Source organism: Corella eumyota, chromosome 3, assembly GCF_963082875.1.
Source record: "Corella eumyota chromosome 3, kaCorEumy4.1, whole genome shotgun sequence".
Lineage (NCBI taxonomy): Eukaryota > Metazoa > Chordata > Ascidiacea > Phlebobranchia > Corellidae > Corella > Corella eumyota.
This window is the reverse complement of record NC_137492.1, coordinates 19,469,608-19,493,316: the sequence shown is the minus strand read 5'-3', so window position 1 is coordinate 19,493,316 and position 23,709 is coordinate 19,469,608. Positions and strand designations below refer to the sequence as shown.

At 27.7% G+C, this 23,709-nt stretch overlaps 4 protein-coding genes across 7 annotated transcripts; 1 reads left to right on the top strand and 3 right to left on the bottom strand.

Moving 5' to 3' along the window:
* The first annotated feature begins 10,208 nt into the window (after window positions 1-10,208).
* On the top strand, window positions 10,209-14,816 carry LOC145746027 (crystal protein-like). The gene is made up of 11 exons (XM_082564206.1): window positions 10,209-10,327; window positions 10,827-10,977; window positions 11,274-11,484; window positions 11,898-12,022; window positions 12,433-12,635; window positions 12,758-12,905; window positions 13,077-13,175; window positions 13,392-13,483; window positions 13,886-14,051; window positions 14,232-14,355; window positions 14,539-14,816. The coding sequence occupies exons 1-11, from the start codon at window positions 10,209-10,211 to the stop codon at window positions 14,814-14,816; spliced, it is 1,716 nt and encodes a 571-aa protein (XP_082420332.1).
* LOC145744698 (uncharacterized) lies at window positions 12,478-16,802 on the bottom strand. 2 transcript variants are annotated; one of them, XM_082562618.1, is made up of 8 exons: window positions 16,620-16,802; window positions 16,263-16,400; window positions 15,792-15,945; window positions 14,223-15,323; window positions 13,882-14,065; window positions 13,041-13,163; window positions 12,742-12,916; window positions 12,478-12,686 (listed from the first exon to the last, which is right to left on the bottom strand). In XM_082562618.1, exons 1-4 carry the CDS (start codon window positions 16,670-16,672, stop codon window positions 15,258-15,260), a joined length of 411 nt encoding a protein of 136 aa, XP_082418744.1. In that variant the 5' UTR covers window positions 16,673-16,802; the 3' UTR covers window positions 12,478-12,686; window positions 12,742-12,916; window positions 13,041-13,163; window positions 13,882-14,065; window positions 14,223-15,257. The 2 variants fall into 2 exon arrangements, with proteins under 2 accessions (XP_082418744.1, XP_082418743.1); XM_082562617.1 differs by having other exon boundaries at window positions 12,478-12,916.
* A 687-nt stretch (window positions 16,803-17,489) lies between these two features.
* On the bottom strand, window positions 17,490-22,836 carry LOC145744697 (solute carrier family 49 member 4-like). Of its 3 annotated transcripts, XM_082562613.1 has the most exons (14): window positions 22,717-22,836; window positions 22,432-22,515; window positions 22,285-22,345; window positions 21,904-22,044; window positions 21,363-21,470; window positions 21,073-21,139; window positions 20,789-20,928; window positions 20,290-20,380; window positions 19,965-20,100; window positions 19,330-19,455; window positions 18,815-18,882; window positions 18,543-18,676; window positions 18,055-18,234; window positions 17,490-17,628 (listed from the first exon to the last, which is right to left on the bottom strand). In XM_082562613.1, exons 2-14 carry the CDS (start codon window positions 22,465-22,467, stop codon window positions 17,510-17,512), a joined length of 1,407 nt encoding a protein of 468 aa, XP_082418739.1. In that variant the 5' UTR covers window positions 22,468-22,515; window positions 22,717-22,836; the 3' UTR covers window positions 17,490-17,509. The 3 variants fall into 3 exon arrangements, with proteins under 3 accessions (XP_082418739.1, XP_082418740.1, XP_082418741.1); XM_082562614.1 differs by lacking the exon at window positions 19,330-19,455; XM_082562615.1 differs by lacking the exons at window positions 22,285-22,345; window positions 22,432-22,515; window positions 22,717-22,836 and having other exon boundaries at window positions 21,900-21,959.
* LOC145746026 (RWD domain-containing protein 3-like) lies at window positions 22,679-23,437 on the bottom strand. The gene has a single exon (XM_082564205.1). It carries the CDS (start codon window positions 23,435-23,437, stop codon window positions 22,679-22,681), a length of 759 nt encoding a protein of 252 aa, XP_082420331.1.
* Between the last annotated feature and the right edge of the window lie 272 nt (window positions 23,438-23,709).

Sequence of the window (23,709 nt, the reverse complement as noted above, 5' to 3'; positions counted from 1 at the left end):
ATTTTTTATTTTTTAAAAAAAATTTATATGCAATAGCATTGGCCAAAAATATCACGTGACCTAATTAAATCCAGAATAAAAATTTGCTGTAACTTTTGTTTTATTAAAAATTTTTGCGAAATGTTTTATCTTGAATGTTAGTTAGGCCAATGCGCGTCTAATAAAATATAAAATTTTAGGTTTTGAGATTTTATCAATTTTTAATAAAAGTGTTATAACTTTTATGAATATTAATATTTTCAAAAAATATTTTGTAAACACGTTAATTGGAACTGTGCGGTTCTAACAGAACACTTATTTTTCGATTTAAAATTTTTTATTTTTTGAAAAAAATTTATATGCAATAGCATTGGCCAAAAATATCACGTGACCTAATTAAATCCAGAATAAAAATTTGCTGTAACTTTTGTTTTATTAAAAATTTTTGCGAAATGTTTTATCTTGAATGTTAGTTAGGCCAATGCGGGTCTAATAAAATATAAAATTTTAGGTTTTGAGGTTTCATCAATTTTTAATAAAAGTGTCATAACTTTTATGAATATTAATATTTTCAAAAAATATTTTGTAAACACGTTAATTGGACCCGTGCGGTTCTAACAAAACACTTATTTTTTGATTTAAAATTTTTTATTTTTTTCAAAAAATTTATATGCAATAGCATTGGCCAAAAATATCACGTGACCTAATTAAACCCAGAATAAAAATTTGCTGTAACTTTTGTTTTATTGAAAATTTTTGCGAAATGTTTTATCTTGTATGTTAGTTAGGCCAATGCGCGTCTAATAAAATATAAAATTTTAGGTTTTGAGATTTCATCAATTTTTAATAAAAGTGTCATAACTTTTATGAATATTAATATTTTCAAAAAATATTTTGTAAACACGCTAATTGGACCTGTGCGGTTGTAACAGAAGACTTATTTTTCGATTTAAAATTTTTTATTTTTTTAAAAAAATTTGTATGCAATAGCATTGGCCAAAAATATCACGTGACCTAATTAAACCCAGAATAAAAATTTGCTGTAACTTTTGTTTTATTAAAAAAATTTGCGAAATGTTTTATCTTGAATGTTAGTTAGGCCAATGCGCGTCTAATAAAATATAAAATTTTAGGTTTTGAGATTTCATCAATTTTTAATAAAAGTGCCATAACTTTTATGAATATTAATATTTTCAAAAAATATTTTGTAAACACGTTAAATTGACCTGTGCGGTTCTAACAAAACACTTATTTTTTGATTTAAATTTTTTTTATTTTTTTCAAAAAATTTATATGCAATAGCATTGGCCAAAAATATCACGTGACCTAATTAAACCCAGAATAAAAATTTGCTGTAACTTTTGTTTTATTGAAAATTTTTGCGAAATGTTTTATCTTTTATGTTAGTTAGGCCAATGCGCGTCTAATAAAATATAAAATTTTAGGTTTTGAGATTTCATCAATTTTTAATAAAAGTGTCATAACTTTTATGAATATTAATATTTTCAAAAAATATATTGTAAACACGTTAAATTGACCTGTGCGGTTCTAACAAAACACTTATTTTTCGATTTAAAATTTTTTAATTTTTTTCAAAAAATTTATATGCAATAGCATTGGCCAAAGATATCACGTGACCTAATTAAACCCAGAATAAAAATTTGCTGTAACTTTTGTTTTATTGAAAATTTTTGCGAAATGTTTTATCTTGTATGTTAGTTAGGCCAATGCGCGTCTAATAAAATATAAGATTTTAGGTTTTGAGATTTCATCAATTTTTAATAAAAGTGTCATAACTTTTATGAATATTAATATTTTCAAAAAATATTTTGTAAACACGTTAAATTGACCTGTGCGGTTCTAACAAAATACTTATTTTTCGATTTAAAATTTTTTTATTTTTATCAAAAAATTTATATGCAATAGCATTGGCCAAAAATATCACGTGACCTAATTAAACCCAGAATAAAAATTTGCTGTAACTTTTGTTTTATTGAAAATTTTTGCGAAATATTTTATCTTGTATGTTAGTTAGGCCAATGCGCGTTTAATAAAATATAAAATTTTAGGTTTTGAGATTTCATCAATTTTTAATATAAGTGTTATAACTTTTATGAATATTAATATTTTCAAAAAATATTTTGTAAACACGTTAATTGGAACTGTGCGGTTCTAACAGAACACTTATTTTTCGATTTAAAATTTTTTATTTTTTAAAAAAAATTTATATGCAATAGCATTGGCCAAAAATATCACGTGACCTAATTAAATCCAGAATAAAAATTTGCTGTAACTTTTGTTTTATTAAAAATTTTTGCGAAATGTTTTATCTTGAATGTTAGTTAGGCCAATGCGCGTCTAATAAAATATAAAATTTTAGGTTTTGAGGTTTCATCAATTTTTAATAAAAGTGTCATAACTTTTATGAATATTAATATTTTCAAAAAATATTTTGTAAACACGTTAATTGGACCTGTGCGGTTCTAACAAAACACTTATTTTTTGATTTAAAATTTTTTATTTTTTTCAAAAAATTTATATGCAATAGCATTGGCCAAAAATATCACGTGACCTAATTAAACCCAGAATAAAAATTTCCTGTAACTTTTGTTTTATTAAAAATTTTTGCGAAATGTTTTATCTTGAATGTTAGTTAGGCCAATGCGCGTCTAATAAAATATAAAATTTTAGGTTTTGAGATTTCATCAATTTTTAATAAAAGTGTTATAACTTTTATGAATATTAATATTTTCAAAAAATATTTTGTAAACACGTTAATTGGAACTGTGCGGTTGTAACAGAAGACTTATTTTTCGATTTAAAATTTTTTATTTTTTTAAAAAAATTTGTATGCAATAGCATTGGCCAAAAATATCACGTGACCTAATTAAACCCAGAATAAAAATTTGCTGTAACTTTTGTTTTATTAAAAAAATTTGCGAAATGTTTTATCTTGAATGTTAGTTAGGCCAATGCGCGTCTAATAAAATATAAAATTTTAGGTTTTGAGATTTCATCAATTTTTAATAAAAGTGTCATAACTTTTATGAATATTAATATTTTCAAAAAATATTTTGTAAACACGTTAAATTGACCTGTGCGGTTCTAACAAAACACTTATTTTTCGATTTAAATTTTTTTTATTTTTTTCAAAAAATTTATATGCAATAGCATTGGCCAAAAATATCACGTGACCTAATTAAACCCAGAATAAAAATTTGCTGTAACTTTTGTTTTATTGAAAATTTTTGCGAAATGTTTTATCTTTTATGTTAGTTAGGCCAATGCGCGTCTAATAAAATATAAAATTTGAGGTTTTGAGATTTCATCAATTTTTAATAAAAGTGTCATAACTTTTATGAATATTAATATTTTCAAAAAATATTTTGTAAACACGTTAAATTGACCTGTGCGGTTCTAACAAAACATTTATTTTTCGATTTAAAATTTTTTATTTTTTAAAAAAAATTTATATGCAATAGCATTGGCCAAAAATATCACGTGACCTAATTAAATCCAGAATAAAAATTTGCTGTAACTTTTGTTTTATTAAAAAAATTTGCGAAATGTTTTATCTTGAATGTTAGTTAGGCCAATGCGCGTCTAATAAAATATAAAATTTTAGGTTTTGAGATTTCATCAATTTTTAATAAAAGTGTCATAACTTTTATGAATATTAATATTTTCAAAAAATATTTTGTAAACACGTTAATTGGACCTGTGCCAATCTAACAGAACACTTATTTTTCGATTTAAAATTTTTTATTTTTTTCAAAAAATTTGTATGCAATAGCATTGGCCAAAAATATCACGTGACCTAATTAAACCCAGAATAAAAATTTGCTGTAACTTTTGTTTTATTAAAAATTTTTGCGAAATGTTTTATCTTGTATGTTAGTTAGGCCAATGCGCGTCTAATAAAATATAAAATTTTAGGTTTTGAGATTTCATCAATTTTTAATAAAAGTGTCATAACTTTTATGAATATTAATATTTTCAAAAAATATTTTGTAAACACGTTAATTGGAACTGTGCCAATCTAACAGAACACTTATTTATCGATTTAAAATTTTTTTTATTTTTTTCAAAAAATTTGTATGCAATAGCATTGGCCAAAAATATCACGTGACCTAATTAAACCCAGAATAAAAATTTGCTGTAACTTTTGTTTTATTAAAAATTTTTGCGAAATGTTTTATCTTGTATGTTAGTTAGGCCAATGCGCGTCTAATAAAATATAATATTTTAGGTTTTGAGATTTCATCAATTTTTAATAAAAGTGTCATAACTTTTATGAATATTACTATTTTCAAAAAATATTTTGTAAACACGTTAATTGGACCTGTGCGGTTCTAACAGAACACTTATTTTTCGATTTAAAATTTTTTATTTTTTTCAAAAAAATTTATATGCAATAGCATTGGCCAAAAATATCACGTGACCTAATTAAACCCAGAATAAAAATTTGCTGTTACTTTTGTTTTATTGAAAAATTTTTCGAAATGTTTATCTTGAATGTTAGTTAGGCCAATGCGCGTCTAATAAAATATAAAATTTTAGGTTTTGAGATTTCATCAATTTTTAATAAAAGTGTCATAACTTTTATGAATATTAATATTTTCAAAAAATATTTTGTAAACACGTTAATTGGACCTGTGCCAATCTAACAGAACACTTATTTTTCGATTTAAAATTTTTTATTTTTTTCAAAAAATTTATATGCAATAGCATTGGCCAAAAATATCACGTGACCTAATTAAACCAAGAATAAAAATTTGCTGTAATTTTGTTTTATTGAAAATTTTTGCGAAATGTTTTATCTTGAATGTTAGTTAGGCCAATGCGCGTCTAATAAAATATAAAATTTTAGGTTTTGAGATTTCATCAATTTTTAATAAAAGTGTCATAACTTTTATGAATATTAATATTTTCAAAAAATATTTCGTAAACACGTTAATTGGACCCGTGTGGTTCCAGCAGAACACTTATTTTTCGGTTTAAAATTTTTTATTTTTTTCAAAAAATTTATATGCAATAGCATTGGCCAAAAATATCACGTGACCTAATTAAACTCAGAATAAAAATTTGCTGTAACTTTTGTTTTATTAAAAATTTTTGCAAAATGTTTTATCTTGAATGTTAGTTAGGCCAATGCGCGTCTAATAAAATATAAAATTTTAGGTTTTGAGATTTCATCAATTTTTAATAAAAGTGTCATAACTTTTATGAATATTAATATTTTCAAAAAATATTTTGTAAACACGTTAATTGGACCTGTGCGGTTCTAACAAAACACTTATTTTTTGATTTAAAATTTTTTATTTTTTTCAAAAAGTTTATATGCAATAGCATTGGCCAAAAATATCACGTGACCTAATTAAACCCAGAATAAAAATTTGCTGTAACTTTTGTTTTATTAAAAATTTTTGCGAAATGTTTTATCTTGAATGTTAGTTATGCCAATGCGCGTCTAATAAAATATAAAATTTTAGGTTTTGAGATTTCATCAATTTTTAATAAAAGTGTTATAACTTTTATGAATATTAATATTTTCAAAAAATATTTCGTAAACACGTTAATTGGACCCGTGTGGTTCCAGCAGAACACTTATTTTTCGGTTTAAAATTTTTTATTTTTTTTCAAAAAATTTATATGCAATACCATTGGCCAAAAATATCGCGTGACCTAATTAAACCCAGAATAAAAATTTGCTGTAACTTTTGTTTTATTAAAAATTTTTGCAAAATGTTTTATCTTGAATGTTAGTTAGGGCCAATGCGCGTCTAATAAAATATAAAATTTTAGGTTTTGAGATTTCATCAATTTTTAATAAAAGTGTCATAACTTTTATGAATATTAATATTTTCAAAAAATATTTTGTAAACACGTTAATTGGAACTGTGCGGTTCTAACAGAACACTTATTTTTCGATTTAAAATATTTTATTTTTTTCAAAAAATTTATATGCAATAGCATTGGCCAAAAATATCACGTGACCTAATTAAACCCAGAATAAAAATTTGCTGTAAATTTTGTTTTATTAAAAATTTTTGCGAAATGTTTTATCTTGTATGTTAGTTAGGCCAATGCGCGTTTAATAAAATATAAAATTTTAGGTTTTGAGATTTCATCAATTTTTAATAAAAGTGTCATAACTTTTATGAATATTATTATTTTCAAAAAATATTTTGTAAACACGTTAATTGGACCTGTGCGGTTCTAACAAAACACTTATTTTTCGATTTAAAATTTTTTATTTTTTTCAGAAAGTTTATATGCAATAGCATTGGCCAAAAATATCACGTGACCTAATTAAACCCAGAATAAAAATTTGCTGTAACTTTTGTTTTATTGAAAATTTTTGCGAAATGTTTTATCTTGAATGTTAGTTAGGCCAATGTGCGTCTAATAAAATATAAAATTTTAGGTTTTGAGATTTCATCAATTTTTAATAAAAGTGTCATTCATAACTTTCATGAATATTATTATTTTCAAAAAATAATTTGTAAACACGTTAATTGGACCTGTGCGGTTCTAACAGAACACTTATTTCTCGATTTAAAATTTTTTATTTTTTTTTTAAATTTATATGCAATAGCATTGGCCAAAAATATCACGTGACTTTATGTCATATGCCGTATAAGATATTGCATGAAAAAATTTTGAAAAAATATTTTTTTTGTATTTTAAATTTAACTGGTTTGGGGCAACCCCATTAGCCTAATAAGCGTATTTACGAAAAATCGGTTAAAAATATTAATATACCCGAAAGTTATGACGTTAAATATTAATTTTGCAAATCGAAATTTATTACGTTTATTGTATCCGCCATGGTCAAACTAAGATTCAAGATAAAACATTTTTTTTAAATATACTGTAGAACAAAAGTTACAGCCATTTTTTGTTGGCGTCGTATGCGACCTTTAACCTTATGCTATATGCTATATGCAATAAAGGACATAGCATAAAAAAATTAAAAAAAATGTTTTTTTTTAATTTAACTGGTTTGAACCAACCCCATTAGCCTAATAATCGTATTTACGAAAAATCGGTTAAAAATATAAACAAACACGAAAGTTATTACGTTAAATATTAATTTTTGCAAATTCACCAAATCGAAATTTGTTAGGTTTATTTTTGTATTACAATCGATGACCATAAATGAGGCGTGCAAATCGGTTCTTGGCATTTTAAAACAAGTTATGGAAGAAAAACTGACGTCAACAAACGTAGAGGTTGCCACAGTAACCAAATCGGATAACTTTCATATGTTTACAAAAGATGAGGTCGAAGCTATAATAAAAGATCTGTAGAATTGGATCACAAAATTTTCTATTTGTACAATCTTGTATTTAAAAACTACATTATTTTGTTATTACCTTGTTACGTTGATTACGCATTAAATACAGGAGACAAATAAAAATAAAAACATTTAAATTTTTTTTTTGTTTGTTAAAGTGTAACTCGCACATTATATACTCGTATAACCTGTTGTTTTTTCGTAACTTGGTGGTGTGGAGGTAAGACGCTTGGTTGTTGCTCTGTACATCGAAGGTTCGATTCCGAAGTACGACAGAAAAACAAAAATTTTAAAATAAAATCAACGTGCTCATTGAAGCGAAACTAATTGGTCACGTGACTAATTAACGTTAATTAAATAAGAAATAAAAAATAAATATTAAAAAGAAATTACTTTTAAAATAAAATCAACGTGCTCATTGAAGCGAAACTAATTGGTCATGTGACCATTTAACGTGTTTACAAAATATTTTTTGAAAATATTAATATTCATAAAAGTTATGACACTTTTATTAAAAATTGATGAAATCTCAAAACCTAAAATTTTATATTTTATTAGACGCGCATTGGCCTAACTAACATTCAAGATAAAACATTTCGCAAAAATTTTCAATAAAACAAAAGTTACAGCAAATTTTTATTCTGGGTTTAATTAGGTCACGTGATATTTTTGGCCAATGTTATTGCATATAAATTTTTTGAAAAAAATAAAAAATTTTAAATCGAAAAATAATTGTTCTGTTAGAACCGCACAGGTCCAACTAACGTGTTTATAAAATATTTTTTGAAAATATTAATATTCATAAAAGTTATGACACTTTTATTAAAAATTGGCCTCAAATCCTAAAATTTTCTCAAAAGTCTCAAAACCTAAAATTCTCAAAACAAAAAATTTTCTTAAAACCTAAAATTTTATATTTTATTAGACGCGCATTGGCCTAACTAACATTCAAAACTTTAAAGGAAGTATATTTTTAACTCTGGTTCGTTGGTAATAAGCCATTGCACCACGTCAAGGTCAACCAGAAAGCAACAGGTTATTTTACCCAATAAGACTTTTTTGCCCCAAAATGCATGAAATTTTTTTTTTGTCGAATTTTATAATTATTTTTTTTACTGCAAGATGGTGCACGAGAATCGCTTTTTTTCAAATTTTATTTTTTGATAAAAACGTGATTTTTAAGTTGTTAAAAACATGTTTAAAACGTTAGGATATGGCTTATAGTAGACTGTAAGTGCCAATTTTGCAAAAAAATGCAAAAATAATTTTTTTTCATTTTCGGCCAAATTTAGCAAAAACACCAAGGCTATAGTATAATACCCTTGTAGAAAATGCCGAAAATCGCTGTTTTGGGAAGAAAAAATTAAGTCACCAAAATTTGACAAAAACTTGATTTGAAAGACGTTAAACTGACTTATATTAGATTAAAAGGAGTTTTTTGCCCCAAAATGCCTAAAATTATTTTTTTTTCAATTTTATAGTTATTTTTTTACTGCAAGATGATGGTGCACGAGAATTGCATTTTTAAAATTTTCTTTTGGATAAAAACGTGATTTTAAGTTGTTAAAAACAGGTTTAAAACGCTAGGATAGCTTATAGTAGACTGTAAGTGCCCTTTTTGCAAAAAAATGCAAAAATATTTTTTTTTCATTTTCGGCCAAATTTAGCAAAAACACCAAGGTTATATATACCCTTGTAGAAAATGCCGAAAATCGCTGTTTTGGGAAGAAAAAATAAGTCGCCAAAATTTGTTAAAAAAATGATTTTTTGAAAGTTTGGATGACCAACAGTGGATTGAAAGTGCATTTTTTTGCAAGAAAATGTCAAAATTACGTATTTTCGTTAATCGTTTTTTTACCGAAAGATGATGCACGAGAGTCGTTTTTTTTCATTTTTTATTTTTCGATAAAAACATAATTTTTAAATAATTTAGACCCTTCATTAAACATTGAGATACATTGTAATGGACTGCAAGTGCCTTTTTTTACTAAAAAACAAACAAACTTTTTTTTGTTTTTTTGCTAAATTTTGAAAAAAAAACAAGACAGAAAATGCCAAAAATTACTGTTTTTAAAAAAAAAGTTTAATAGATTTTGGTAAAAACGTGTTTTCAATGCGTTTGGGTGACTAACATTGCGTTGAAGTGTTCTTTTTGCAAAAAAATGTTTCAAATTTTATTTTTAAAATTTTTTAATTAATATTTTTACCCAACCGCAAGATGATGCACAAGAGTTGTTTTTTTCCACTTTTTATTTTTTCCAAAAAAAATAGTTTTACTAAATTTCGGTAAAATCTTTATTTTTTAAGATGATCAGTTGACTTCATAAATTTCAATTTGGTAAATTTGCAAAAATTAATATTTTACGTCATAACTTTCGTGTATATTAATTTTTTTAACCGATTTTTCGTAGTGCCCTTTTTTTACTAATAGAATTAAAAAAAGTTAAATTTAAAATCTAACAAAAATGTTTGCCATATTGTTACGACCCCTTGCATTTAATTAAAACAGGTATAGGTTAGTATAATTACGTCACAAATTGAAATTAGGATGATTACGTCACAAATTGAATGATTACGTCACAAAATGATTACGTCATAAATTTAAATTATTTAGTAATTTCTTAGCAGCAAAAATATTTTGATAAAAGAAGATACACCTACCTCTATATTTATTATTTAAAAATTTAGCCATTGTTTAAGTAACAATGTATGTTTATTAACATGGGAAAGTGAACAGCTGATTTATCGTAAGTATATATTTATAAACTATTTTTAATTGTAAGCATAATAAGTGTATAGAAGCATTTCTACAATTATTTAACAAAGCATTAATATACCAGAAAATTTATTTCTTTAAATTTAAATTGATTTTATGCGAAAAAGTGTTAATTTGTTTTATGCTTTAGTGCACAGTTCGTAAGTTAGAAAAATGTTAAAATTTTTGATATTAGCAATTTCAGTTGCTATTGTTCTGGGAACCCCGACAGTTAAAATTAACAATGGTCAACTGTTTGGAACAAACGAAAAAGATGCACAAGTCTTTTACAGGTTTTTGGCCCTTTAAACTTATAATTATCACTATTCTATTTGCGACTTATTTTTAAGAAAATTAACTTAATTTTTAACTAACTGAATTCGTTTAAATGTAATTTATAATAAGTTTTTGGGTAAATCTTTATATAAATAAATTAATAACAATTTAAACCTGAATTTTCAAACAATAATTGTCATACAACATTATTTAAAAATCAGGGCAATGACTACTCCTCAAAATAAAATCTCACTACATGAGGTCCTGGGTTCGATCCCCACTGCTCTCATGCTGTAGTGCCCTTAGTAAGACGATTTGAACAGTGTGAACTCCTGTTGAGCCAAATCTTAACCAGCAGCTTAATTTTTTGGTAATTTTAATCTATAATATTCCAAAACTGTCAGAGTCAACTCGAGATTGGGTCAGAGTAACAAATGTTACTCTATGTTTAGACCATAAAGTCAACCTTTCCACATTGAGAATAAATGCAAACAAAAAAATTTACTCTTACTTTAGCATCCCTTATGCACAGCCTCCAGTCGATGACTTAAGATTCCAAAATCCGGTTCCAATCGGTTACCATGGTGATATGAATGTGGCCAATAACACTGGGGTTGGTTGTATCGGGGTGAGGTTGATGTGCTCCATTGGTCAATGTGCAGAATTTGTAAGTTCTGTTTAAAAGTTATTTTAAAATCAGTGATTAAAGTTTAAAATTAAAAAGGGAAAAATAAAACTAATTAAACTTAACATGTGGCACAGCAGAGATTGTAACTATAATGCAAAAAATAAAGGTTGTAACTTTATAATTGTATTTTTATTAGTAAAAGATCCAAAAAATATTAGTTAAATTTAGTAAAATATCTATTTTAGTAAAAAACAGTTAAATAATTTAATTTAATTAATTTTATCTCAGTATTTGGGTTTAAATATAATAAAATTACTTAAATATCACTTATATAGGAACAAGAAGACTGCTTGTACCTTAATGTTTATGTTCCAAATAATGTTGACCTCTCTGATAGTTTAAACCCCCCAAAAGCTGATCGTAATGTCCTTGTTTGGTTTCATGGTGGGGCCTTTTGGTTTGGGGCAGGGTTAGCACCCTTGTATGATGGGCAAGCTATGGCTGGGACCATTGATGCAATTGTGGTCACTTTAAACTATAGATACAGTAAGTTTAAATTTACTAAGAAACATATAAAATACTTGGCTTTAATACATGCAGTCCTAGTTCGATCACCACTGCTCTTATCCTGCAGTTCCCTCGAGTAAATCGATATAAATGATATATACTTTTGCTGAGCCAGCACTTAATCAGCAGCCTAATTAAAAATTATCAAACAATTATATTCCATAATATACCAAACTGCCAAAGTTAACTCAAGACTGGGTTGGGGTAACAAATTTTACTCTATGTTAAGGTTGTGAAGTCGACCCTTCCACATCAAAGATAAAAATAAATAAAAAACTACGTTAAAGCTTGTAAAGATAAGATAATAATGTAATTTTCAACAACTTGACTTACGACTGTCCAATCGCATAATTAGCAATCTTCTAGTTATAAAACTCACCTTTTACTTGCAGTGCCTTTTGGTTTCCTAGCTATGGGTGAAAACTCAGCCCCAGGTAACATGGGGATCCGGGACCAACGAGTCGCCTTGCAATGGGTACAAGATAACATCAACAAATTCGGGGGAAACCCCCAAGAGGTATAAAAATGACCGTTCTACGACAAGTGCTGTTTAAGAGTTATTACTCTTATTGTTTATCCTCAAAAGAGATCAGTTTTAAGATAAGCCAATTACACAGTGCTCTTATTTTTATTTGTACATAACATTTACAAATTCTTAGTTGCCTTTTTACTTGATTTTTGTTAGGCTGCTAACTAAAACATTACTACTTTTCTATCATATCTCTTATATTTTCATTCACACATGTATTTTTATATTTTAAATTAGCCAGTTCTATTAACTAAATGTTATACATAATATATACATTTCTCTAGTTTATTAAACCTTAAACAAAATATAAAACCAAAGTTTATTATTCCAAACGATTAAATAAAATGATAACAAGCAAATACTAACTTAAAACTGAAGAAAATTTAATTTATTTTAAGGTGACAATTTTTGGGGAAAGTGCTGGAGCCCAATCAGTTGGCCTGCACCTTATGTCCCCACTGAGTGAACCTTTGTTTAAAAAGGGCATCATGGATAGCAACCCAGTTGCATTTACATTCAAAAACTTGGCAGAAGCAAAAGAAATGGGAACGAGACTGGCTAGGAGAGCTGGTTGTGTAACTGGAAGCTTTAACTGTCTTAAGTAAGTTGTGATGTCACAAATTAAAACATTGTGATGTCATAATAATCTTACCTAGAATGACAAGATTGATATTTACCTGAAAATAAATATATAACAACAAAATTACCTTTTATGTGAAACAGGCAAAAAACTTCCGAAGAAATAAAGACGGCATTCTTTCAAGTTATGATGGGTAACATGCTTAGCGGGGACTTTTATGGGTTCATTGAACCTTTTGCCCCAATTATTGATGGGGTTGAGTTCACCCAACAGCAAGCAGATGCATTCAGGGTGAGTATAATCTGTAATAAAGTTTATTTCTGTTTAGTTCATGTAAACAAAAAAATAAATAGTAAAATTTCTAATATAAATTTGCTTCACATTCTGTAAATTCAAAAGTGCTTTAAATATTAAATGCCTAATTACCTTTTCTAAATTATATTTTTATTATAATCTCTCAAGGATGGTCATTGGAGCACAGACAAAAGTTTTATCATCGGAACAAACAGCGAAGAATTATATCTTGTTTCAGCTATGATCCCTGTCCAACTACCATATAATGTAAGAAATAATCAGTAACACTATATATTCACTACATAAAAATGTAACAAAGTAAGGTCAATGATGTATTATTGTAGGAAGTATTTATTAAAATATTCAGTTGCAATAATCTTAATAATGTAAGTTTTTGCTTAAAAATCACAATGTTTTTAGAATTAAATAAAAAAACTAATTATTTTGTAAGTATAGAAGTTTAATAAATATTAATAATCACAGTTGTTTGAAAGCATGTGTGTTAAAATGTGGCCTGGAATCTCAACTGAAGTTATTAACCTTTATGCCCCAGATACAACATTACCTGATTACAGGTTTGATATGTAAAGATAACTGGTGTATTTAGTTACGGAATTTACAATTTTGTATATATACAGTTTTTAAATGTTAGCAAAAAGTGACAAAAATCTTTCAAAAAGAGCTAATTTTCGGATTTATACAAAGTGTTAACGAAAATAGTCTTAAATAAGGGCATTTAACTATCTAAAATAACTGTAATGCAATAAATGCACAACTTAATAACGCTTAGTTACAATTTCCGAACACTTATACATTGAACATAATTTTACATAAAAGCAATTAACACCCTTAAGAATATTCAAAGCTGGCAAAGTAAACTATAGACCGGGTCAGTGTAACTAATGTTACCTTATGTTTGGACCAAAAAATAAACCCCTTATATATAAAAACAATAAACAAACCCTTTACTTACATAGGAATGCTTATGGTGATATGTTAACCCACTATGCTTTCACCTGCTCATCAAGATACTTGGCAAGGCAAGCTGCTAGCACCAAAACCAGTTCTTCAAATGTTTATTACTACACCAACTACCATCCACTAACTGGACCTGACTGCCCAACTTTGTTAGGCCCATTAAAGGTATAAAACTATATCTGTATTAAATTAATAAATCAATTAAATTTGTAGCCAGTATCAAAGCATTATACTACAAAAAATATAGTTTTAGACGAAAGAAATTGATGCATTTAGGCCCTAAATGTTAAACCAATTATCATTAAACTTCGCAAACCAAAGTATAAGAATACTTACCTTTAATAGAATCTTTGTGGTAATGTCTATCACTCAGCTGAGTTATCTTATGTGTGGAGAACTGGTCCCAATGTTGGTCAAACTTACATGCAGGAAGAAATATCGTATGTTAATGCATGGTCATCCTATATAGGTATGATGGTGATTTATAAGGATGGTGTGAACTTGTAAAACACTGTAAAGTTAAAACTGGTAAAAAAAAAGTTAAAAAATGTATAAGAAAAATTATATAAATAGAATGCATTACCTATTTAAAATGTTTCTTACCCATTATTACACCATACCATACCTTAATGACATCACAATACCATTGCAGGTAACTTCGTCCACAGCGGAAATGTAAACAAGGGACTAGCTGATGACGTCGTGCAAAACCTAGGGACTTTCCCAGAATGGCCCCTTTACACCGTCCCAGAAGGTCTTGGGTCACAAGAGTGGGGTAGCATAGGGTTAGATGCCCCCCTTTCTTATACTGAGACCTCCCCATTGGACCAATATTGTAATTTTTGGGATGGTATTGGTTACGATTTTAACATATTTGGTGAACGAATGGTACAGGCTCTTAATGAGGCTTTGGCAGCACTCAAAGAGTAAATATCTTGTTAATGTGATGTCATAATACATTAAACAAAGTGTATATTTGTTGTGCAATAGAAGTTATAAGAATTAAACTGAAATAGATTATCCAGATGGTTCTGTATAAATGTGTTTTTAAAATGGTCATCTAATGGTTACAGATAAACCTATAAAGGTTAAAAACATAGCCTGTTATAAATAGCCCTATGTAATAAACAGACATTACTTAATAAGGTAAATATTTAATTTAAACTTACAAATATATAACACATATAAAGCGCAAACAAAAATTAAATTAATTCATTCTGTTATGGTTAACAGGGCAAATAGATTAATTTACATGTTTAATAATGAGGCATTTAAATTTTAAAATCTAAAACAATTAAAATACATTTATAACGACAATGTACAAAAAAGGAGAAAGGAAAAATCAAAAACTCACGAAACACTGTTAAGTTTTTACTCAATTTGTTTAATTAAATTCTTCAATGCCCTTGTTGATCCAGTAGACTGCCCAAGATAAACCTAAAAATTATAAAAATGTTAAGTGCTATAAACATTTAGTAAAGTGTTCTAAACATTTTTTTTTGTATATATCTTTATCCTCGATGTGGTAAAGTCAAATGCGCGACTTAAACATAGAGTAACATCAGTTACTCTGACCCAGTCTCAAGTTGCCTGTGGCAGTTTGGGATATTATAGATTATATATAATTGCCTGGTAATTTACAGCTGATTAAGTGCTGGCTCAACAGGAGTTTATACCGTTTATAGCGCCTTACTCAAGAGCGCTACAGCATGAGATCAGTGGGGATTGAACCCACGACCTCATGGCAAGTGTTCTCACCACTACACCACGCTGCCAGTGTTGGTTGGGGTAACTGGTGTTACTTTATGTTTAGGTTATATAGTCACCCCTCCCACATCAAGGACAATTGAATACAAAACCAAAATAACTGTCTATTCTACTATTAACAAATAAGTAAATAAATACCTGAACAGCGGCTGACATATTTTTCTTGTTGTCCTCCCCAATTTCGTGCAAACAATCCAGTTTCATGCGATAAAAGTCTTGATACGTTCGAGTGAAGTCGTATTTCAATTTCTCTTTCTTGTCAATTTCAAACAATCGGTTCTTCATTTCTTTCCTGAAAATGAATTTCAAGTATTTCAACAATTTATATTGCAATAACTTTTTTAAATTAATTAACAGTTAAAAGAGTAAAAGGTTATCAATATAATTAGGAATAAACAATGAGCTGATACATTTAAGGCATAAGGATCACTAAAAAAGACCCTAAATTAGATTTCTAGATCCCCAGGAATTTGACATTACATTTATCTGATACAAAATACTTGAAATGATAGGTTAATTATCAGGCATATTAACAGAATCACATTCATAACTGGAAAATGTAACTGGAGGTTTTATTGTTAAATATCTTAAAAACTTTATCACTCCAACCTGAGCCTTTGAACTTGGTTGTAAGAAATTGTCTGATTTTTTCCAATATTGGGTTTCACAATATGAACTCTCGGGATCGGAGGGAGGCGGGTACTGCCCTCTACTGGTGGTCTAGCCGGTGCTGGTGGAATAACTTGGCTGTAAAATATATTAAAACATTATAATGGGTACAAATTTCTAGAAGGTAAAACTTCAAATTTATACAGAAAAAAAACTTCAAATTTATACAGAATTTACCGACAGTTGACAGACATAAATTTTTGATTACACATATGAAATAATACTATATATTATATATTTACACTACTTGAAATGTAAAATTGCAGCATAATTAACAACAAAAATTAACAAAGTTACCTTTCTTCAGTCACCTCCACTGCTCCTTCTGGTTTGTCCATTTCCTCAGTCATATTTTTAATCCAATTTTACCTCAACTATTATAAATTAAAAACTTCACAAACAATATAAATGAAGGTAGCGTTGTATTAATGTCAAACTAATTAAGTTCTCTTTTTACCAAACTACTTTTAAACTTAATATAAAAACCAGAGCACACCTATATCAGACCTAATCTAAAACTCATACCTAATCTAAAACTTAATAAACTAATCTAGTTTTAAACAAGCAATGCATTGGTCCAATGTTTATAAAACAATTTCGGTGTAAAGTGTTACAATACAGTTTCAAAACATCGGAATTTAACCCTCATATTAAGTTACAATGTAGCCTGTATCACAAGAGTTCTATTATGTCATCATAAAGGGTTTACTGTTACATGATAATCTCTTTTTGTTTACAAAACATTTAAAAGTTAATTGTCTTAAAAAGTTAAGAATTTTCGAAAGTTATTTAAAAGAGCACTTTACAATTTGAGGTAACTTAAAAACAAACAAAAGTTGCACTTTAAAAGTTTTCAATTGCTATTCATGCTTTAAAACATATTTTCTTATTGCTATAAACAAATTATATACATCTTTACAACATGCTTCTTAAATTATTAAATCTCAAAGATAAATACTAAATACCGCTACAATTAACTAAAAAAAAATTAGGTAAAAATTAATATAACAAATAAAATATAAAGCACTACGAACCATATATGCATAGAATTACTAAAAACTCTAAATTCTATTTTAATTTTAAACTATAAAATAATACTGATAAAATCTAAAATACAGAAATAATAAATCAATTTTAAATAAGAAATAAAATATTGCACTTTCCTTATGACATCATAAATGATGACATCACTCTTGTTTAGATGAATCCATTTCCTCCCTTCTATTATGTTTAGGGATTGAGAAATACAGGACTGGCAGAGTTGCTAATAAAGATCCAAGGGCAATATAATTGGCAACACTTTGATCTGAAGGCAATACAAAAAAAGTTATAAAGTTGGCCTACTGTAATTGAGCCCTTAATCCCACAAGTCAGGTTCATTTAGTGATTTTACCAAAATCTTAACTGACAGCAAGGTGTATTGGTCAGAACATTTGGCTTCACTACATGAGGTCCTGGGTTCGAACAACACTGCTCTAATGCGGTAGTGCCCTTAAGTTAGGTGCTATAAACAGTATGAACTCCTGCTGATCCAACATTTAACCAGCAGCATAAATTTTAGACAATTATATTTTATGATATCCCAAATTGGCAAAGTCAATTCGAGACTGAGTCGGAGTAATAAGTGTTACTCTATGTTTATTTCGTTGAGACAATCTTCCCACATCGTGAATAAACAAATATACAAATAAACCTATTTTTAATTTCAAATATATCTGAAAAATAAACTTACTTGACATTGAATTAAGAACAACAAAGAATAAAGTTTGATAAAGCAGAGACAACCAAATCAATACAAAAGCACTTGTCCCTTCACTTACTGGAAAAGCTAGATCTGACAATATTTCCATTGCAAATGGTTGACTTGTGAAGTTTAAGGAACCGTAGATGAGCACTGAAATCCATAAACCCACTAAAATACAAAGATAATTAATAAAAAAATGTATCTATATATAAAATTAAGCTTAGTGGACAATAAATATATATGTATGTTAATTGATAGGCCTACAAAATAAATAAAACTGTCCGTGTGTGCGAGGGTAAATTATAAATGGCAAAAATTAGTTGAGAGTTGAGGCCATATTATGTCAAACAAAATGCTGACCATAAGGTAGGCTTTGACTAGTATATATAAATTATAATATAGGCTAAAACTTTACGCTAGAAAATAAAAAAAATACAGTTAGTAAATAAACTTGAATAAAAAAACAAATAGTATACCGTGAGTGAATTGAAATGGTGGTATAGCAATCCAACCCATTGCTATAATAACCACATAGGCGAAGGTCAGATATATAAGGAATTCAAGAATGATAAAAATAGTGAATATCTTCTTTTTTATTCTATCTGCTATCCTGAATTAATATTTTTTGTTAGAAAGTTACATTATTTTGGTGTGTTTAGTAGTTTGTAATTAAATTAACAGGTTGATAAATAATTAAGTTTACCAGATTCTGTGCCAAAGTTTTAAAGTTTGAAATGAAAATACTTACAAAGCTATTATTATACCAACAAAAATGCCAGCAACATTCATCATAGTTCCAATTAAACCCATTTCTTTCTGGAGAACAAAAAATAAGCAACGTTTCATAAAAAACAAGTGAAAGTGTATTAATATTTTGTATATATTTTTATCCTTGATGTGGGAAGGTCATCTTCATGGCCTAAACATAGAGTAACATTTGTTACTTCAACCCAGTCTCGAGTTGCTTCTGGCAGTTTGGGATATTATAGATAATAATTGCCGGATATTTATGCTGCTGATTAAGTGCTGGCTCACAGCATGAGATCATTAGGGATTGAACCTAAGACCTTCTGTATGGTAGAAGAGTGTTCTGACCACTATTGTTGATTATTTATATTAAAGTAGTCATAAATCTGATTATACATTTGTTTACACAATTCTTAAACAAAGTAATGGTTTTGTGATTTTAAGTATAGTAAACAAATCAACCAAAGTAGATCAACATTTAAATAATGCTTTATAAGGTTTTAAACACAAACTAACTTGTGAAACTTGTGGAAAAAGTAAAGGCATAATTCCAGTCCAAGCATAAAAAGGTGAAACAGTAAATATTTCAACAAACATGAATGTCATGCAAGTTCTGTTGTGTAACATTGACTTTAAACCTTTCTAAAAATATGAAAAACACCTCTAATTAGAAATATACACTTTTGCAGCATGTGGTGGTGTGGTGGTCAGAACACCTGTCTTTACTTTATAAGGTCTTGGATTCGATCCCAACTGCTCTTATGCTGTACCGTTTCTGAGTAAGATGCTATAAACAGTATGAACTCCTGCTAAGCAAACTGTAAACAGTAGATTATAATTAGCAGACAATTTTATAAATAATAATATCCTAAACTGCCAAAGTCAACTTTAGACAGGGTTAAAGTAACTGATGTTATTCTATGTTAAGGCCGTGAAGTTGACCTTTCCACATAGAGCATAATTAAATGTAAAAAAAAATATATATACCAGTTACCAAGTACACTACAAAACTTAAAAATTTAAAATCCAACAATGGTATAGAAAACCTATTATTAACCTAATTTAGCAGATTAATTAAGGGTCATCTTATTCTTAGGTTGTATATAATGCCATAACATATCAGGAATTAATCAATATAAAAAAAAACTTACTATTAAGGAGAGTCTGGTAACCACAGAACTGGGACTTGGAGGGGTTGGTGGTTTGTTAGGTAAGAATGTTATGACCATTAACAATAATATAATAGCAAAACCAAACTCTATCAATAAGTAGATTTCAATGTCTTTTCTGCAACACAAATGGTTATTAAATTTTCTATATTAGTAATATTAATAGTATTACACATACTAAGTAACTACTAACATGAAATATGGCTAAAAGTTTAAATTGAAGTTACCTTAAACCCAGATCATAGTTAAAACAAAAACTTTAAAAAAAATAACCCTATATCCCAAAAAAATGTGTTTTTAAAACTACCTGATAAGTTGAACAGAGTTGGTTTCATTAGAGTTTGTTAGATTTGAGGTTGGTACAAGGAAAGGGCCAAGAAGATAACTTGTTACTCCACCTTTAATATATAAAAGTTTAATTAAATTATCGTATGCCAAAAAGAGGAAAAAAAGAGGAAAAAAAGGAAAAATCAATTTGAATAACAAGGCTGCAAAACAATATTTACAACCAGATTAATATTAAATGTAGTGCAATTAAGTAAGGCGCTATAAATGGTATAAACTCCTGCTGAGTCAGTACCTAATCAGCAGTTTAATTATTGAGCAATTATAATCTATAATATCCCAAACTGCCAGAGGCAACTCAAGACTGGGTTGGGGTAACTGAAGTTACTCTTATGCTGACCTAAGTCGACCTTCCCACACCAAGAATAAAGATATATATAAAAAAAATTCCTCATTTAAATACTTGTGATATATTTAATATGCAATAAAATATCTTTATATTTCCTAACAAGTTTAATTACCTAGATTTCCAGAGAGTAGCATGATTGAAGTAGCTAACACTCTCTCCTTATGAGCAAACCAAACATTTGATATTAGTGGGGCAGCTCCACACACCGGTCCACCTGAGAAACCATTTATTAACTGACCTGCCATTATCAATCTACAATAATGAAAGAGTTTGTTAGTAGCAGTATTGTTTATTTTGTAGATATATAGACTTCAGATTGTCATATTATAAAGTGGTACTACTAAGCTTTTATAAATTGTATATATTATATTATTTTTTCAAAATAAATAAACTCACATTTTTTTAGGTTTACCGTTTAGAGGAATACATCTTAACCCAGTTCCAACAAAAACAAAGAAAGAACCTGAAATTATGCAAATATTTAAACTATATATGGTTGGGTGGCTATGGATAACATGCTTTAAAATTATTTGTACAAATCTTAAACTTAAAACGTGTTTTGAACTAAGAAATTGGTCTCAGTTTTGACATGTTTTCTATGCATTACTACACTACATAATCGACTTTTGTTAATGGTGCGTTAAAAATTGGATAAAAAATGTATGCATGTGTGTAAAAGTGCTTACCAATTAACATAGTTATCCTCAACCCCTTATTAGTGGCCAACCACATAAACAATGGAAGAAAAATAACAACTCCAACCGAACCCCATAATATTAACAAATCAAAATCATCTAAAAATATAAAACAATATTAAGGAATTTTATGACAGTACCTATTGTAAAACAATTTATGCAGTTTAAAAAAAACATTTTTTAAATTTTATCGAGTAAAATTAATGTATATGTTTTAAACATCTACACATAATTAAGCTATTGTATATCTATTTATGTATGCCCAATTTATAGGCCTACAGAATAGTAAAACTGCTGTTTGTGGTAAGCAGGTAAATTACCGCAGGCAAATATTAGTTGAAAGTTGTGAAAGTCTGTTTATAGCGCATTACTCGAGGGCACTACAGCATGAGGGCAGTGGGGATTGAACACACGACCTCATGTGTGGTGTAGTAAGTGTTCTTCCCACTACACCACGCTGCCGGTTCCTACACCATGCTGCCGGTTCAAATTCTTTTAACAATAGATAAAAATTAAACAACAACAGACTCACGATCAGTAAACCCATAAGCAATCTTGGCAGATTTATTGATTGGACTCCAACATCCTGCAACTCCAGTTTGAATCCAACACAACATTGAAAATTGGAGCAAAATATACCATCTATACCAATATATTCTTCCAATAGGAGGCTCTGTAATTAAATTGTTTGTTAAACAGTGTTTTTGTAGGACTGAAGTTTTTATTCATGAAGGAACAAAAATAGGTACAGATTTGTTATATTATATTTGGCATAAAAACAAGTAAGATTAATTGTGTTAAATTATATGTCAATAAAATGCTGTTTTCTTGTTGCAAATTTAAATGTAAAATAATAACATTCTGTACCTAATATTTGTAATATATTAAAAAAAGGTTAAGTTAATATAGAAACCTTCTCTATCGTTAATTAATGGAGTTTGTTCGTTACAAATTTCATCATCACTGTTAATTTTCTAAAAAAAGGAGTTATTTATTAAAACATCATACAAAAGAGATAAAGGGATATGGATATATTTTAAACATTTATATTATTGCTCACCACATCTCTCCAACCCTGGTTTTCATTTTCTTCCATCAAGTTATAATCCAAAAATAATTTAATTTTAATTCATTTGCCTAAACTCTAAAATTTAAAATATAAATTAATCCATGTTAAAGCACTGTTATAGGTATACAAAGGTAAACAAATCAAACGCAGTTTTATTTACACAGATTTTATCACAAGTTGTATGTTTGTCTTAGTAAAAGGCAGTTGCAATTAATTCCCTAATCTAATACACAATATTTTACTTTACTATTGGTAATATAAAATCAATGAACATACTTTCTAAATTTTGTTCTTTACACCATTTTTGCATCTCAGAAATTGTTTGAAATTCAATTGATTTAAATTTAGTCTCAAAACAGACTTTTGTTTTAAAATCTGTTAAATTTTTTAAAAGTCTTTCTTTACAAGGCTTCCCATTCGAATCTACATCAACTTTTTGCGTTTTTAATCTTTTAATAAACTCAGTAATATTACCTTTGGCACCACTAAGCAAAATAAATATAAATTTATGAAAATCAATTAAGAATATACATAACGAAAGTTCATTAGACCACAAGCTTAAATATTTTGTGTATTTTTTTCTATCACGAATATGGTTAAGTTGACACAAACATACTTGATTATCAGATTGCTCCACAATCAATTTATCAGCATTTCGTGATAATAAATAAGTCTTTAAATATTCATTTACCCAATAAACCATCTCTACTAACATTTGAGTGTTAATTAGTTGATTATTTTGTAAAAATTCAGTCATTTTATTTAAAAATATTTCGTGATCTTTTCGCGATATATTTGGTTCCAGAATATGCACAGTAGGAACAACAATAGGATACTCTTTGCTTACGTGTATAGAAAATCGAATATTGTTATCATCTTTGTTACGTAAACAAATCGTAAAACTTGGTTCTAATTGTGATGTTGAATTAAGAACAAATTCGTTTTTTTGACAATATATTGACTTTAAAACTTCAATTTCTTCTTGTATAAGATCCATAAAGGATATCTTTTAACAACTCAGGTAATATTAAATGTCTAAATTCCTTGTATAATAGTAGCATAGCGCTTTCAAAAAACCTTTACTAAAAATCCTGTTTAAATAAAGAAACAAATTGTCAACAAAACCACGTGACAAATCTGCAGTGTTTCCAAATATAAACGTCGATGATAAACTAATTTAATAAAAAAAAAGAAATTTTGAAAATCGTTAACCGTTTAGGCACCATTTTATTTATAAATTAAAAAACACAAAAAAGTAAAAAAACACCC